The sequence below is a fragment of the Cutaneotrichosporon cavernicola genome (assembly GCF_030864355.1).
Source record: "Cutaneotrichosporon cavernicola HIS019 DNA, chromosome: 5".
Classification (NCBI taxonomy): Eukaryota; Fungi; Basidiomycota; class Tremellomycetes; order Trichosporonales; family Trichosporonaceae; genus Cutaneotrichosporon; species Cutaneotrichosporon cavernicola.
Genome location: NC_083397.1, coordinates 547,265 through 564,409, shown reverse-complemented (window position 1 = coordinate 564,409; position 17,145 = coordinate 547,265). Strand labels below are relative to the sequence as shown.

General features: G+C 58.8%; 6 protein-coding genes across 6 annotated transcripts; 3 read left to right on the top strand and 3 right to left on the bottom strand.

Moving 5' to 3' along the window:
* Positions 1-176: 176 nt before the first annotated feature.
* On the bottom strand, positions 177-1,798 carry MAK11 (uncharacterized protein; the record flags this gene model as incomplete). The annotated part of the gene is made up of 3 exons (XM_060601381.1): positions 177-603; positions 639-1,224; positions 1,258-1,798. 3 exons carry the CDS (start codon positions 1,796-1,798, stop codon positions 177-179), a joined length of 1,554 nt encoding a protein of 517 aa, XP_060457880.1.
* A 295-nt stretch (positions 1,799-2,093) lies between these two features.
* Positions 2,094-3,377, bottom strand: mrpl3 (uncharacterized protein; the record flags this gene model as incomplete). Its single annotated transcript, XM_060601380.1, has 3 exons — positions 2,094-2,424; positions 2,462-2,634; positions 2,679-3,377. 3 exons carry the CDS (start codon positions 3,375-3,377, stop codon positions 2,094-2,096), a joined length of 1,203 nt encoding a protein of 400 aa, XP_060457879.1.
* Positions 3,378-3,771: 394 nt separating this feature from the next.
* CcaverHIS019_0502410 (uncharacterized protein) lies at positions 3,772-4,517 on the top strand (the record flags this gene model as incomplete). The annotated part of the gene is made up of 5 exons (XM_060601379.1): positions 3,772-3,856; positions 3,892-4,179; positions 4,214-4,295; positions 4,351-4,430; positions 4,465-4,517. 5 exons carry the CDS (start codon positions 3,772-3,774, stop codon positions 4,515-4,517), a joined length of 588 nt encoding a protein of 195 aa, XP_060457878.1.
* A 1,146-nt stretch (positions 4,518-5,663) lies between these two features.
* Positions 5,664-8,645, top strand: CcaverHIS019_0502400 (uncharacterized protein; the record flags this gene model as incomplete). The annotated part of the gene is made up of 1 exon (XM_060601377.1): positions 5,664-8,645. One exon carries the CDS (start codon positions 5,664-5,666, stop codon positions 8,643-8,645), a length of 2,982 nt encoding a protein of 993 aa, XP_060457877.1.
* An 839-nt stretch (positions 8,646-9,484) lies between these two features.
* On the bottom strand, positions 9,485-10,142 carry CcaverHIS019_0502390 (uncharacterized protein; the record flags this gene model as incomplete). The annotated part of the gene is made up of 2 exons (XM_060601376.1): positions 9,485-10,044; positions 10,076-10,142. 2 exons carry the CDS (start codon positions 10,140-10,142, stop codon positions 9,485-9,487), a joined length of 627 nt encoding a protein of 208 aa, XP_060457876.1.
* A 2,511-nt stretch (positions 10,143-12,653) lies between these two features.
* Positions 12,654-16,599, top strand: CcaverHIS019_0502380 (uncharacterized protein; the record flags this gene model as incomplete). Its single annotated transcript, XM_060601375.1, has 6 exons — positions 12,654-12,726; positions 12,763-12,833; positions 12,869-12,905; positions 12,939-13,080; positions 13,120-13,294; positions 13,330-16,599. 6 exons carry the CDS (start codon positions 12,654-12,656, stop codon positions 16,597-16,599), a joined length of 3,768 nt encoding a protein of 1,255 aa, XP_060457875.1.
* Positions 16,600-17,145: the final 546 nt, after the last annotated feature.

Here is a 17,145-nt window from a genome sequence, read left to right as displayed (position 1 = left end):
GACGAGTCTGGGAGAGACTTCTCGGTACAGTACCTGCCCATATACGCATTTTGGAACCACACAAACGTTGACTGTCACCAACCCTTACAGGCCTTACACCTCTGCACCTCTGCACTCCTCCACTCCCCACCCGTGCCCAAACCACGCTCGATGTAGAATGTGCATGCAGATGTCCACTAGTCCTCGTACTCGCCCTCCTCCTCATCCTCCTCCTCTTCCTCATCTTCAAACTCGACCTCGACGCCGCCCTCAGACTCCTCATCCGATGCGACATCGTACATGTCCTCGTCGCCGTCCTCTTCCTCACTCTCCTCCTCCTCCTCGCTCTCCTCGACGTCGAAGCGGGCTCCAGCTCCCGACTTGGCCTCGGCCTTCGGTGCCGTCTTGCTCTTGCGTCGAGGGGCGCCACCCTCAGCGATATAGACACATGTCAAGCGCGACCCCTTGGTGTCGTAGCTCGCGATGGGCTGCTGTTCCTCGCTCTCGGCAGTCGGGATGGCCCCGAGGTCGTACACGTTGATCACGCCGTCGCTCGATGCCGTGGTCAGAAGCACGGTCGGTCCCGTGGGTGCGGCGAAGGGAAGCGCCGAGACGGCCTTGATTCTGCGGTCAGCTGTGTTGCTCAAGTTAAAGCTCACCGGTTGGTGTGTCCTACAAGAGTGGCGATGCGGTCGACTTCGGCCTTCGGCCCCTTCTTCTCCTCCTCCTCATCCTCCTCATCCTCCTCATCCTCCTCCTCCTCCTCATCCTCATCCGGCATCTCGACAGTGTACACCTCCACGACGCCCTTCTCCGTCCCGACGCAGAGGAGCTCAGTCTCCTCTCCCGGAAGCTCAGCGAACAGCAAGTGGTTGAAGCGGATCTTGCTCTCGAGTGTAGCGAGCTTCTTGAGCGTGAGGCTGTAAATCTCAATCTTGCGTGGGAACAGGACGGCAAAGTGCGTCCCCCGCGGCGAGAACTTGACGATCTCAGCCTCGCTTCCGAGAGCCAAGGAAGCCGCGCCGCGCCCGCGCATCAGGTCCCACATCTTGAGTGTGTTATCCTTGCCCACCGACAAAGCGACACGCCCGGTTGGGTGCACGTCGACATAGTTGACGCGCCCAGAGTGGCCCTTCAGGCTCTTGAGGAGCGCCCAGTCCGACGTGCGGAAGAGGGAAATCGTCGAGTCCGCCGACGTCGTGAGGAGGTGGCTGGGTGTCGGGAACGTCGCGGACGTGATGGAGCCTGCTGTCAGTTTTATTCGCAAGTTGAGCCTACCGGTATGCTGGCTGAGAGATCCGACCTCCTTCCGCCTCCGCAGATCCCAGACCTTGACAAACTCGTCCTCGCTCCCCGTTGCCAGCCACTTGCCCGTCGGACTCGCCGCGACAGCCTTGACACACGCCAGGTGGGCCGGGAAGATGAAGAGTGGCTCGAGAGCGATCTTGCCATCAACATACTTGCCCTCCAGGCCGTAGAGGAGCCGCTCGTAGGTACCCGCGATGATCTTGAACGTGGGTGAGTCATCGGCTTCCGGGGAGGGTGAGGGCAGCGCAGCGACAGCCTTGCCCTTGCCCTTGGTCTTCTCGGAGATCTTGCTCGACTCGGCCTTGACCTTCTTGGCGGGCGCAGAGACGACCTTGGCCTTCTTCTCCAGCACCTTCTTCGTGGCTGCCGACACTTCGCCGTCGTACTTGACGTCGACGGTTGGCTTGCTCGGTCCCTTCGGCTTGGCGTGCCGAGCCGACTTGGCGGACTTGGAGTACGGCGCGGAGCGCTTGTCCTTGGACTTGGCCTCCTTGAACGGTTGCTTGCCCATGGTATCTATGTGAGTGCGATGGGTGGATGTTGTTATGACGGAGCGAGCAATACTGCAAGTGGACCTTCAACTTTCTGGGCACCACGTGGTTGAAATGAACGTGTATTTATTACAGGCACGAATCCTTTGTATCAGAAAAGTCAAGACTGACTTTGAGCGTCTACTCGTGTGCACAGTGTGGCGCTCGCGCGAGCATGCAAACACGCCCAGCGGGCCTGCGAACAGCAGCTACAAATTAGCTGCGTGATGAATGATGATGCATATCTGAGTGGTAGGTATACTACTGGTATACTGTCTAAAACCTTTGTGGCCTGATGCTGTTTCCCAAGCCCTGCACCGGCTCGCTCGCCCCCGAGCTCACATAGCTGCCCTCCCACGCCTCCCCCTGTGCCTGCGTCACCCCCTCGCTGCTGATCGGCCGCTCGGTGTGTGCGCTCGTCGGCAGTCGCGTGCTCCCAGCCTCGGATTGCACGAGGAAGAGGGAGAGGAGCGCATTGGTGGCCGCGCGGTGCTCGGCCATGGCCAATGACGAACCGTGGCCCTCAGCGAGCTTGAGCCCGTTCTGCAAAAACAGTCCAATGTTGAACAGCGGCGACTGCGTGTGGGTACCGGTAGATGCGAGGACACTGGGGTTAGGTGCTGTTCTCCAGACACAAGACTCACCGAGACTCGATGCGGCCGAGCGACGACGACGCAGGCACACCCGCGTCGTGCAGGTGCTTTGAGACGACGTTGGAGAGCACGTGCTTCGGCTTGCGAATCTTGAAGAGATGCGTCAGGTCGACGTGACGGCTCATAAAGTGAGCGTGGACAAACTCGCGCGCAGCGTGCAGGCCCTGTCGGTCAGCAAAACATTCACCAGAAAGCAAACAAGCCGCACCTGTTCTTGGTAGATGAGGCCGACGAATGCGCGCACGACGCTGGCAACACCCTCCTCCCACGAGTTGCGCTTCCTCTCCCGCTCCTTGTCAAGACGAGCCGCACGGTCGTTGTACGCCTCGCGGAAGTTGCTCGACACCGGCGTGTCCGCGAGCTCGCGCACTGCGAGAGCGCGGCGCCACCGGATCGGCAGACCCTGCACCTGGTTGTGGTACTTGGGTGCGCTGTCGTGGGTGGCGCTGATACCAAGTTCGCGGGCGACACTCGCGAGCGACGTGGGCCCGACATAGCTCGTCACCGCGCTAGAGAGGGCGGTGGACGGGAGGTTGGGGTAACGGGCAGCAATATCCTCGCTGGCAAAGAGGCCGAGGAGTGAGTTGCCGAGGTTGGAGAGCAGCTCGTTGGTCTCGTGGTCGGCCGTCTCCTCACCTTGGGCGTTGACAAACGACGGGTGGGTCAGGCAAGTGAGGATCGACGCCTGCAGCTTATCGGACGGGGGGAGGGAGAGGCGGGAGAGAAGCGCAGCGAGCGCCGTGTGGTTGTAAGGGTCCTCGGCGGGAGGCAGGCGGCGCTGCTTGAACACGGCGGGCGTGGTAGACAGCGCGCGCACTGGGGCAACAGTGGCTCGGCGGAGTGGCGTTTTGGCCAGGCGGCGCTGCCATACGGCTGAGACGGTGCGCGAGAGGACGGCTCCACGCATTATGCGAGCTTTAGAGGCCGGTGTTTTGGCGACGGCGGGTGAGAGGAGAGGTGTGGGAGACGGCCGTCGGCGCCGTTTGTGCTCGCTGTCGTTGGGTGAATGAGATGCAGTCGACTTTTGGAGGCGTTTTTCGATCTTCGGAGGGGCGGGAGGAGGGCGAATAGCTCCCGCCTGACAGTGATGGCGGAATCAAATTCACGCGAGATCCACGCGATCGGAAATGAGCGATGAGGCCCCACATTTCGGTGACTACGCAGTTGATGATTGAGCATGCCCATGTCGCCATCGCATAGCCTTATAGCTCATAGCCCACCGCAGTCTTTCACATCTATATTCATCGCGTATGTCCATCGCCAGCATCAAACGCTCTCTCTTTACTCTATCTCGCCACATCATGCCCAAGGGTCCTCAGACACCACCCCCGCCCACCGTTCCCACGGCCATCAGGAGCCGCGAGGAAGCCAAGCTGTCTGACGGCGGTGAGCTCACACATCTGTCGATGAGCTAATGACAGTCGACACCGCGACGTTTGCCTCGGGCTGTTTCTGGGGCACCGAGCACCTGTTCAACAAGTACTACGGGCACCTGCCGCAGTGGAAGATCGAAGTGGGATACACTGGTGGCCGTGACGACGCAACCGACCCCTCCTACCAGCAGGTATGCAGTGGGGCGACGAAGCACGCCGAGGCCGTGCGCCTGCACTACCAGAAGGGAGCGGTCGGGTATGCTGAGCTCGTTGAGTTCTTCTATCGGACGCACGACCCTACGACACTTAACTCGCAGGGCCCGGATACGGGAACGCGTGAGTCCCGTTAGCAGGTGGGCACTGACGGCAGAATACCGCTCGGCCATCTTCTACCACACGCCCGAGCAGCTTGCGACTGCCAAGGCCGTGACTGGTGAGGTGCAGGACAAGTAGTAAGTCTGTGCAACGGAATTCGCTATACCTGTCAGAGATCGGCGCTAACCCAAGCTTCAAGGGGAAGCAGATTGTAACCGAGATCTCGCCTGAGACCAAGTGGTGGACTGCAGAGGAGTACCACCAGAAGTACTGTGAGCTGGTTAACTGTTAGGCAGCTGACAGCAGTGGATAACAATCCTGGTGGCTACGAGTGCCCGACCCACCGCTTCTACTGGTAACCGCGTGCACCGTGTGTTTTTGAGGTTGGTTTTGGCGTTAAGTGCGCAGATCGACGTGCCGGACATGGCTGGACAGTTGTTGTCGCTGGGCTGGCCAGGTATAGGGATGCGTGCTCAGATAGACTAGTGCTCCACGGGAGGCTACGGAGCGTGTGGATGCAGTGAGTGACAGAGCGTACCTTGCAACGTCATGAGAATATGTTGCCCTTTGTGATTACCATCTTGTTAACTGGCTCTTATCGCCCTTGTCATTACAAAGGCGCCCTATGACTGACTGTGCGAATCAGATTGTCGTTTGTTGATGCCTTCGATGGAGTTGCGGTGGGAGATCTTTCAGAGACTCAGCCTCGCCAGCGTCTCTATAAGCCTAGTCATGCATTGGAGACATCTGTAACAGAGTCCCCCCACTCCCACTGCCCATGTTGCTGCCCACATGATCCAACAGATCCACAAATCTATTGCCCTCCCCTGCTGCTTCGGGAGGCAGTAGCATTTGGCTTTGGGGCATGCCAAACGCGCCACAATCGCCAAGGCAACCGAGGTACAGACCCGTGCCGAATTCCGCACAGACGCAATGGCCCACTGTTGCTATCGGTATGGCATACCGCCCATGGCAGAGCGCCATTAGTGTTTGGTTTGTCTCAGAAGCTAAGCAGGTCGCGACTGTCAGAGCTATGGGCTTGCGGGGTGCTTCGGTGGACGTGCATGGTACCTCTTGGGCTTCCATATTTATCGGCTTGATCCGAACCGTGGTACCATGAGGACCAGAAATGAAAGATCTGGGCGGATGTGTACTTAGGAACCATGACACCTCACGTACCTCACGTATCCCACATGTGGGTTGTTTGACGAATTGTATTGGGGTATACAATTCAATTGTAATCTTTTTCACCGAGTCAAATATCACTCCCTCATTGCCACCCACTGGAGCCCAGGCCTCACACACCCTGCCACTCACCATATGGGCCGTTGGGCGGCAAAACTTAACCATTGCTTCCCTCTGGATTTGGTCCTCCCCTTACCCCCCCCCCCCCCCACCCCCATCAACCACAACCCCACCCATCTCATTCTCCATCCGTCCACTGCTCCATCACCAACAACTCGCAAACAACTTCAACCAGCTTCATCTTCCTCTAACAAGTTCTCATGCACACCACGGCCGCTCAGGTCGCGAACCCCAACGACAACAACAAGCTTGTTGGCTTCAACAAACAGCCCAGCCCGGCCATTGAGGCCGGGACGGCCCACCAAAGGCTCCAGGCCGATGACGATGACCAGCCAGAGCAGTACCTTCCCCGGCTCGACCAAATCCCCGTCGAAGTGCTCTCGCTCATTGCCTCCCTCGTCGCCCCTCCCTTCTACCTCCCTCCTCCCCCTGACGAGCCCTTGCCCACTCCCCAGGCCCATGTCATCGCCTCCCTCGACCCTTCCCCTCCTGCCGTCAAAACCGTATCCCAGGCACTGTCCGCCACCACCAAGACTTGTTCGCACGTGCTCGATGCAGCACGCCCGTGGCTGTGGGAAGATGTTGACGTGCGCTCTGGTCGAGGGTGGCTAGCAGTCGTTGACGCACTCACCGAGGAAGTCGTCGAGGAGAGCAAGGATGACGTCGAGATGGCGGTCGTCTCGCTCGAGAGCAGCATTGACGGTGGCAACCTGAGCCGCGTCGCTAGCGTAACCGGCAGCGACGAGCACTCGCCAATGCCCGAGCGCATGCGCGAGGGCGCCCAGCCGGTGGCTGGCCCGAGCAACTACGCGGGCGCATACACCAGCTCGCCCATCGACTCGATGAACCCTGTCGAGCTGCCCCTGCCGGTCAGTGTCCCGGTCGGCACGGGCCACGGACGTAGTGTGGTAGGGCGCACTGTCACTATCAACACGACAGTTGCCCAGAACTACTTCCGCCCCAACGAGCCGAGCTCGAGCAAGTCGCCTGGCATGCGCTACGACATGGACACCAGCCCGCCGCCCCAGCCGCATCGTCTGCACATGCTCCTTACGCCTCCCGGCTCGCGCACCACCTCCCCTGCCGGTGTGGCGTACAGCGCGCACCTGCGTGGGCGCTCGCGCTCGCCCCGCCGCCAGTTGAGCTTGTGGGACGCTGAGGGCATCAGCTCGGTTCTGCAACGCTCGATGAGCCTGTCACTCCCCAATGGCACCCGCCCATTTATGCGCAACAGCTCACTGAGCCACTCGCGCGTCGTGCACGAGGCCGACTCGGACGACGACTCGGACGACTCTGAGCCCAACGACCACTCGGAGTCGCTCCGCACGGCTATGCGGACCCCACCGCCGGAGGAGGAGGTAGCTCCACTCACTCCGGAGCCGGAGGAGGACTTGGCGGCAAATGCCAATCCTGAGCTCTTGCCGCCTCCTGGGCCTTACATTCGCCACCTCTCGTTCACCAACTTCCGCACCATCGGCAGTCGCCGCTCGCAACAGGAGGCTGTGCGTGGGCGTTTCGTCACTGCTGGGCGTCTCGAGGGCGTCCTAAAGAACACGCCCAACCTCCGCTCGCTCTGCATGACGGAGTATGTCGACTCGTCTCTCTCGCCCAATGTAGTTGAGGAGATCTTCTTCCGCGGGTACAGCAAGCCGCGCATTCTGCGTAACTTCTCGCGCTCTCCGGACCGTAATCGCCGCGCGCGCGGCGAGTCCATCTCGCAGCCGCAGCCGCAGTCTCAGTCGGACAACGACGAGCACGCGCTTGACCCCTTGCAAACCACCATTGACGACCAGATGGACCCACCGCGTCCGACGTATGTGCCTTACGAGGTGGAGACGGACGAGGACATGTGGAAGCGTCGCCAGCAGTTCACCCCGCTCGAGGCGCTCGACCTCACGGGCTGTGTGAGCTTCCGGTTCGCTGAGGCCATCGAGGAGTTTGGGGACAACTGGCTCAATCTCGGCCCTAATGACGACGAAGGGCGTGGGCGCAGTCGGTCGCGCCGCTTCGTCACGGAGGCGACGGACGATGACGACGAGACCGAGGTGGCCAACCGCGCAGCCCACCGCCCGCTCTTCACGGCACTGCGCCGCCTCTCACTGCGTGCGTGCACCAACCTTCCCTCTCAGTTCATCACGCACCTCATTCTCGCAACACCAAACCTCACTCATCTCGACCTGTCGGGCACGCGCGTCTCGGACAACCTGCTCAGCGCGCTCACCCAACACCCTCCACCCGGCATGCAACTGCAGTCGCTCTCGCTGGCTCGGTGCGCACGCCTTGACCCCAGCTGTGTGGTCGACTTCCTCGTCGAGTCGCCTGCTGCGCGCAATATTGTCGACCTGAACCTGTTCGTCAACCCGACGCAGGGTAACGCCATTGGATCCTACGACCTGAAGCGCCTCCTCACATCTGCACCGTGCATCAAATCAGGCATGCTACGCTACCTCGACCTGTCGTCGGCGGCGTTTACGGCGGAGCACCTCTCGCCCGAGGTGTTCCCTCCGCAGCCGAGCCTCGTGACGCTTGGCCTCAGCCACGTCGCGACTCTCCCGCTCAAGGAGATTCAGCTGTTCCTCGCGAGATCGGCGCCGGGCGTCGAAGTGATCACGCTGACTGGCTCGTCTATCATGGACCTGCGGCCCGACGCGTCGGCTCTACAGATCACGCTGTCGCTGCACGCGCTCCTCATCAACCCGCTTACGACCGTGCCGTTCTCGTTTAGCAGCATCAACATGTCGGGCAACTTCACCAAGGCAGACCTCACGGCTGGCCCGACGCGTCTGCGCGTCGTCGAGCTGTCGAGCTCGATCCGTCGTTCGCTGGACCCCTCACAGGGCTCTGGTCGCACAGAGTGGCAAGTCGTCAAGTCGAAGGGTGGCCGCGGATGGTACGTCGACGTCTCGGCCGGCTGGATTCCGAGCAGCACGGTCGACGAGTGGGGCTACGTCCAGAAGGGGCCGGCAATTGTCGGCGACGGACTTGGCGCGCTCTCGTTTGTGCGCCACCTGCCCGCCAACCATCCGCGCCGGCGCTACCTCACTCAACTTGCCGAGGCAAACGGCCGCGTGCGCTCTGATGTAGGCTGGCACTCGCGCAAGATGGAGGTCGTGCGTGGTGAGGGTATGATGGGCCGCGAAGAGGGGATGGGCGGCGTAGGGGCGTTCGCGTTCGAGGAGTAAGTCGTGTGCAGAGGCCAGCTGAGGAGTGGCTGGTTGTGAACGGGCAAGGCGCGGAGGAAGAATCAAGAGGAGGAACAAGGTACAAGAACTCGATCGGACTCTAGCTGTACAACGCAATGTGTACGACTGTCCGCCACACCAAAGCAACAACGCGACAATACAACAAGGCGCAACGACGCCAAGAACGTGGAAACACCACACAACACTCGAAGCAAGAACCGGATCGTATAATAAACGCATTGGGTATTGCAGCATCGGATTACTGGGAATCATTATCGGCCAGTGTATGTAGGTGATGCAAGTGTATCCAGTATGCGTGAGAGGGTGGGCGAGGGGTGGACGTCGTATCAAGCTAGGGACGTGAGAGCAGCTGTTAAATGAGTAGACCAGCGCTGTGAGTGTTGGAAAGAGGCCGGTCCTCGCAGCCACATGACAATGTAACCCCATCACAGCTACCAACCGGCCTGAGCGCTCCCCAACCTCAACAACACACCAACACAGGCCGGCACACACCGCAGGGTCCATGCGATGCCCAGGACAGAGCTGCATGCATCGCCATAAGGAAGGCCATGTTCCCTCGTCTCCGTATCTCCGTACCGCCCACTGTCGACCGTCCTAGCCCATTTCCTCCATCCCATCCCCTCGAGACCCTAGGTCGCATTAGAGGAACGTTGTCACATGCAATTAGGCCCATGTACAAATGTCTGCAAAAGTCTGATGATGAATGCGAAGGATGGACTAGGGTATCCGCAAAGGGGAATGGTGGACCGAGTGGGGACCGTGCGCTAACAAGAGGGCCGTGGGTCGTGGCCGAGCTCTTCACTGGCTTTGTTCATGTTCTAGAGGGTGGTGGTCGAGCGGCTCTGCGCGGGCTTTGGTGGGGCAAAATCAACGTCCATGCGCCCAACGTCAAACTTGATGTCGATTTGCGGTATAGGTGCAGGGGGAAGGAAGCTCTGCGGACGGCTCTTGGGTGACTGGATGCGGAGACCGGCACTGGACGCGCGACGGAGGAACCCCGATTGCTTGGAGAGCGTACTGGTAGATGCGCGGGTGGAGATAGGAGAGATGGGAGAGGCGGGGTTGGACAGTGTGAGGTCGAGATCGAGATGGGAGAAGACGGGCGTGCTTTCGGACCGCGTGACCACTTTGTCCTTGGTTGGAGGGAGGGAGGGGGGAAGGGGGAATGAAGCGACGTCGACCTCGTTGAGCCCACTCACGCGCGACATGTTGGCCATGTTGGTTTTCGTCTGCGACGCGTCGTAGATTGGCGACACGAGCGACGTTGTACTTGGAGATGTGGGAGAAGTGGGAGATTTCTCCGTCTTCTCAGCTACCGAGGGCGGGGAAGGCGTGGCTGCCCTGCTCCTCAGAGAGACAGAGCCAGCATCGCTCTTGTCTACTGTCAGCTCCGGTTGAGTTGGACTCACCCTTGCCTTTACGCGGGCGGAGGAAGGCGAAGAATGACGAGAGGCGTTTACTACGTCCTTGGGACATTGGCATGGTAACGAGTGAAATGGCGAGCAAGCGCGTCGAGCCGGTAAAAGGAGAGTGGGATGGGGGACCGAGCGCCCGAAGATGGTTGGATGTAGTGAATCCCGAGGGGAAGCAAAGTTGAGAAGTGTAATGTGCGATGTGCGATGGCGAGAGCGGTGAATGTGACGAGCGAGTGCACGAAGGAAGAGGGAATGCAAGGGGCCTGTGACCTGTGAGGCGGTCAAAGGACACGAGGCTGTTGGTCACGCCGAGTGGGCGAGGTAGGTCGGTTCAACTGCCGTTTACCGTTTAAGACGGAGTAGAGTAGGTAGAGAGGTGCACTGGTCGCTAGAATCCCCGAAATGTGAGGAGATGATTAAGAGTATCCAGAGTATCGATGGGATCGAGTGGATCACCAAAGGTAGCGATCAAGTCAAGAATCAAGATTCATTAATGATTACTATGTAGGTGGAACAGGGTTCCAAGAAGCGGAAACTGGTCCGTGTGGCTTTGGCTTTGAATGGCTGTTCTTGCTTGGGTCGGGTGCTCGGCGGCTTGTCGGTTCATCGGGAACCAACTGAATATTCGCAACTAGTTACTATGGATCAATGTTTAAAGGTTAGGAGGGATATGGGGGAGATGGAGTTGGAGTGTTACGGCACAAGTGTACGGCATTTACATTCTTCTCATCACTTTCTCAACGTACAACACTATTCTACCCATCACATCTCTCATCAGCAACAGTTCAAGTAAAAGTAAAAGGTTGACAACGACTCGGGCCGACAAGTACATCAAAGGCACCACCCGTTCATCACCGATCGCTCACTTGCCCACATCCAACATTCACTGCTAGAAATAGCTTGACATTTGCCCACTAGCGGTTGGATCTGGTCTATCCAGTTCTCTGGTTGTCTGCAAGTTCTGGAGTGGAGTCCAACTGGTGTAGACTGCGTTTGACTTTTGTTATCATATCAACTTGGTAACTTGGGTCATTTGGATTCAATAATCCAAAGAGCTTGTTTGAGCCAAATGAGCCAAGAATAGGGATCACTAACTGCTTAACCCTGTCTTTAAACTCTCACCCTGAACATCTTAACCCCAACTACTACTAGACAGTGGACTGGGATCCACAAATTGATCCCGTCAGTCCAACCACGTGGTTGAATGACGGAATCAAAATGTCACCCCTTACGAAAGGTGACGAACCCTGTTATTCTGCCCCACTACTGCCGCTCGACCCGCCCACCCCGCCAGAGCCAGAGGCCCCACTTCAAGCCATCAAGTTCTGCATATCAGAGGAGATTATAGATGGGGCAAAGTGATAACGCGAGTTTATGCCGCGGGTGATGTAGATGAACGACGGACCAAACGGTGGAACGCCCTAACGCCCTCGGTCCAGCCCGTCAAAACTAATCACTCCCGCACCACTTGCCCCTGATACCACTTGTTTTTTTTTAACTACAGTATAAACTCAGTCAGGTCTTGTTGCGACATCAGGAGAAATAGTACCATGTATTTGTTGTGTTGGAGGCCTAGTCTCAGCAAGACTGCCAAAAAAGTAAACAAGATTCTCGTAAGGTTGAGGGTTCCTGAAAGGCGCGAATTGACCAGATCGCCAAATTAGGGAATAAGACTAGAAAATCATTACAGTAACAAAGCCCTCACTCTTTGCCTACTAAGGATGTTACACCTTCCCCCACCGCACCCCCCCTCCCCCCAGCTCCCAAGCTCCAAAGACGGCCAAAGACGACGCGTTTGAATTGTTCCAATGCACCTGGTCCATAAGCCATAGGCCATAGGATGATGAATCATGATACTTGCTAGTCATCATCACTCATCGTCCCACATACTATAGACCCCACACTTGACGTCTTTCAACTGAACACTTGTTCCATTCCATTACATGTATACCTACATCTACATACTCTCATTCATCTAGCCCATCTACAACATCTACGACCCCCGCAACGCCCCATCAGCAACTCTACTCTGAACAATCCAGGTACAAACGAACAACGCCCCTGACACCCGGCACAACGGCAAACAAACGTCGGCACCCCACATTCAAGCTTCAAACTCGAAAGCACCTCTCCGGCGTTGCAACTCAACTTTACTCACTACACAACGCGTCCAACTCGTCCTATCACTTGATCACACCCACCTCACCTTCATCTTCAACACTTACTCATATCACCACGCCCACGCAACCACATCACGACATCCACGCCGCTGCCCGTACCCCCCTCCAACCCCTATCCCCCTATCCCGCACACACGCTATTCCCGCAGCTGGCCTCGTCCCCGCCGCTAGCTGCGGGGCGCCCACCTTGCCCGGACACAGACTGTTCCAACCGAACCGAGATCACTTTGCACAACGCGCCGACAGACAAAGGAATACCTAGTCGATTGTTGTGCGATCACCCCGACGCACCGATCCTCGCGCTCGCATCACAGGGGTTCCCGTCACTCGCGCCGTGACGCATCATCTGCATAGTCCTTTTCCCATTGCGATCTTGTCTCTTGTTCATCCGCCATGGCCACATTACCGCCAACAGCTATCGCCAACGTCCTGGACGACCTCGCTGCACTGCAGGACCAGTCGAGCGGTGAGCAGATCTCATTGCAATCTAGCTGACAGGCAGAGAGTCTAACCGAGGCGTTGTATACTTGTCACCAGGCACATCAAGTCTACACGCACTGCGGCGCCGTCATTGTGAGCTCATGACCACAGCTGGTAGCTGACAACAGGTCGCACTCAATCCCTTCGAGACTGTGTCCGGTCTCTGTGAGTCGGGCCCATCTCCAGTGCTAACGGCAGACGGGAGCCAGATCCAGCGCTCATTCCACAACACATCCCCACCAAAGCAGCCTCCGCATGTGTACGCCGTCGGCGAGAACGCGTACCGTGCGCTGTTAACCGGCGACAAGACAAATCAGACCATTGTCATCACGGGCGAGAGGTGAGGGTCGCACGCAGTTCGAGTAACGCTGACAGCCAGTGGCTCGGGCAAGACCATCTCATGTAACCACATCATCGATTACCTTGCTGCGCGAGGACAGGCCGAGGAAGGACTTTCGGAGAAGTTGACAAATGCTGGTGCTGTCCTAGAGGCGTTCGGCAACGCGCCAACCGCACGTAACCACAACTCGAGTCGATACGCCAAAGTTGTCAACGTGGGTAGGAGCACAGCTCTGGACTGACGACATAGATCCACTTTGGCCCCAATGGAGGTGCAGTCGGCGCTTCGGTATCGACCTTCCTTCTTGAGCGTGGTCGAGTGACGGACGAGAATCCCTTCCACATCATCACCGCACTCCGCCAGTACGACGCGACGGGCGCATCCGATCGGTTTGACAGCGTCTGCAAGGCGCTCGTTGACGTTGGCATCCACACCGAGGCGCAGGGGCGTATCTGGGAAATCCTGCGTGGTATAGACTGCCTCATGCGGGGCGACGACGTCGGGGCGGCAAAGTCCTTCGGCATCGACGCCTTCAACCTCCGCGAGGCTATTAGAAACCGCACAGTCAAGGTCGGCTCGGACGTGTTCAACAAGCAGCGCGAAGGCGCCGAGCTCCAGGCCGCGCGTCACGGTCTCGTACGCTCGCTGTATGTCTGGCTCTTCGAGTGGATCGTGCAGTGCATCAACGTCGCTTTAGGTGCACCCTCGACAGACTACCCGTGCATATCGCTAGTGGATATCTTTGGGTTTGAAAGTTTCGAGGGGCGTAACTCTCTCGCCCAGTTCCTTATCAACTGGGCCAACGAGCAGCTGCTCTGCCACCTGTCGCAGGACATGCTCGAGCACGAGGCAGACCAGTACGCCGCTGAGGGGATCAAGATCGACCGCCCTCCTCAACTACCCTCTTGCCTCCCGTTACTGGTCGGCACGCCTGGCAAGCTCGGCCAGCCACCACAGCCGGGTATCTCGTCCCTGCTCGACGACGAGACACGTCGTCTCGGACTCGGCATGAAGAACGTCACCGACGAAGGCTTTGCTAGCAACATCGCGATCGAGTGCAGTCATCACCATGGCTACCTGCGAGCCTTAGCCGCGCACGAGTTCAAGGTCGCACACTACGCCGCAGACGTCGCGTACGACTCGCGCGGCTTCCTCGCGGCTAACTCTGAACGCGTCGACGTCAAGCTCCTCGAAGCGCTGGACAAGGGCGAGGCATTCGTCCGCACACTCGTCGAATCCAAACTCCCTTCGAACAACTCGAGGCAAAACCCCTTCACCTCTGTCGTCACGTCCTTCCGACAGTCGATTCAAAAGTTGGACGCGTTACTTGCCAGTACCCACGTCCACTACGTCCACTGCATCAAGCCCAACGAGAAAGCCATGCCGAGGCTGTTTGAGCACGACCGCGTTCAGCTACAGATGGAGGCAACAGGAGTGGCACACATCTCACGCTTCGCAAGGGCTCACGGCCCACTCAAGATCCCACGGGAGGAGATGCCTTTCTACGCGCTGCTCCTGGGTTCCGGGTTCGACAACGCCGAGTTACCTACCGTTGTCGCACGGCTGAACGAACTCGCCGGCGATTACGACGGCATGGGCGTGCAGCTCGGCAACAAGCACGTCTTCTTCCGCTCACAGGCGATGCAGCGGATCCAGGATGCGCTTGAGCCTCAGCTTACCGCGATTAAGTCGTTCCAGACTGTTGCTAGGATGAGCATCGCGCGCAAGTCGTTCCTCACCGCGCGTGGGGCCGCCGTCCGCATCCAGTCCCTCACGCGAGGCTACTTCACCCGCAAAGACTTCAAGGTCAAGCTCGAAGAGGCACGCGCCGCTGCCGCTGCCAAGGCCGCTGCCGAGAAAGCTGCCGCAGAGAAGGCTGCCGCGGAGAAGGCTGCAGCAGAAAAAGCTGCAGCAGAGAAAGCCGCTGCTGAGAGGGCTGCCTCTGAGAGAGCTGCCGCTGAGAAGGCTGCCGCTGAGAAGGCTGCCGCGGAGAAGGCTGCCGCTGAGAGGGCTACTGCCGAAAAGGCTGCTGCTGAGCAGGCCACAGAGGAGGCTGAAAATGCTCGAGAGATATCTCTCGCGCATGGAGTGGAGGAGGTTCCCGAGGCCCAGCTTGCCGAGGCCCAGCCCAACAGCGTACCTCCTGTGGTTGTCGCTGCTACTCTTGCCAACGGGTCACCAGACGTCAAGTCCAGACGACTTGAGGTCGAGGACGAGCGGCCATCGACTCGCACCCCCGACTCAGCTGGCTCGTGCAGCACCGCGCCGACCACGGTCCCAGTCACGCCGCCCAAGCGTCGGTACACCAGAGACCTCTCACACGCTCGACTGTCGTCCTCGGAGTCGTTCCTCCTGGAAAACTTTACGCACCCGAGCATCGACGTCGACAGCGTTGTGATTGACAACTCCCAATCTGTCGACGTCTCGCGCGACAGCTTTGACTCCACGGGCCAGTACAGTGTAAACAACAGCGTTCTTGGCGACTACGATGAGACGACGTCGTCTTCGATCCCGACCTCGAATACCCACTCTGACCCACCAGCGAGCGCATTACGCGACATAAAGGGCAACCCGCTGACGGACTCGAGCTCGATCGCTCAGCTCGTTTCCCACCTGCTCCACGCTGCCAACGACTTTGACTCGGCGAAGCGAGTCGGCCTGGTGCTCGGCTCCGTGATCAGATGGTACGACGCGGCGCGCCGCCGCTACATCCCTGAGATCATCTCGGCCCAGTTCCTCAGCGCCGCGCAATCGAGCGTCCGACGGCAGAGCGAGATTCCGCAGCTCTGGTGCACCGCTGCCATGGCGCACACGTTCCGCCTACAGCTGTCGCCCCATCACCAGATGGCCAAGCAGCTGGACCGCCTCCAGGACAGTGCGCTCGACATCATCCTCCAGAAGGTCTACCACATAGCAGAGTTGGCGATCAAGGCGGCGATTGCGCCAGACTCTGCGCGTAAAATGTCACCCGGAAGACCCATGCTCGACACGTTGTGGGACGAGATGTCCGAGTTCTCGGACGTAGTGCGCGACGTGACGGGCCGAACGATCCTCGACCGCATGTTCCAGATCCTCATCACGCGCATCCTCACGAAGAAGATCAAGAAGACCGAGGCGGCGCACGTCCTCGGCTCGCTGGGGTGGATCTGCGAGTGGCGCAACGAGGTCGGACTGACCGAGTCGGCGATCGAGAGCGTAGCTCTGCTAATGCTCTCGTTCCTGGCTGGCATAGAGATTGTCGGCGACGAGGACCAACTGCAGGACCTCGAGGAGTCGATGGACCGCCTGCTATCGGCGAGATTCAGCGAGAGCGCGCCAACCAAGGCGGCGAACGCGGCGTTGCGTCAAATTGCGGATGCGCCGCCATCCAACCTCGCGAGCCAGCTTGGACAAGCATTAAACGACGTTGTGGTGGACGAGAGCGCAGGCGATGCAGCGGACCGGCTGGGCGAACACGTCATCAGCAAGAAGCACGTCTATGCGTTCCTCGCTTGGGTGGGGAGGGTGGGCAAACAGTAGTTGATTGGACACGTTTTGATGTCATTTATGCATGGTTGTAATCAGGAAGTAGTCATGGGGGAGGGGGGAGCCACGGTGGTTCCGAACACTCATCTCTCGCTATCGTCTGTGCTTCGGTCGCTTCAGTTCAAAGTCGAACTCGAACGCGCATGCCAAGGCGTCATGTCGCTTGCTAAGCGGGCAGCGTTCGCCAGTTGGCCAGCTCGATGTCCTTTCTGTCCAATGTGAAGTAAGCATTTCCGGTATCCCGATCAGGCTGATCTCTCAGTGTCCAACGAGACAACCCACCTGTGCCGTCTAGTCTGATCAGGTCCAGTGCTTTAGTCAGCGCGAATGCATTGGGGAAAGACAAGCGCACTACAGAACATACATGCTCAGCTGACTCAGTACATCTATCCACTTTGCTTGACGCTATCGGCGAGTCATCGTAAAGCTAACCTGCCACTCGGGCCGTTTCCGGTTTTCCGTCCAAGGCTCGGAGACGAGCCATCGGTAGCTTGACTTTGTCGCCTCCCATTTCCGGCATTCCGTCATATCCTGGGCCGG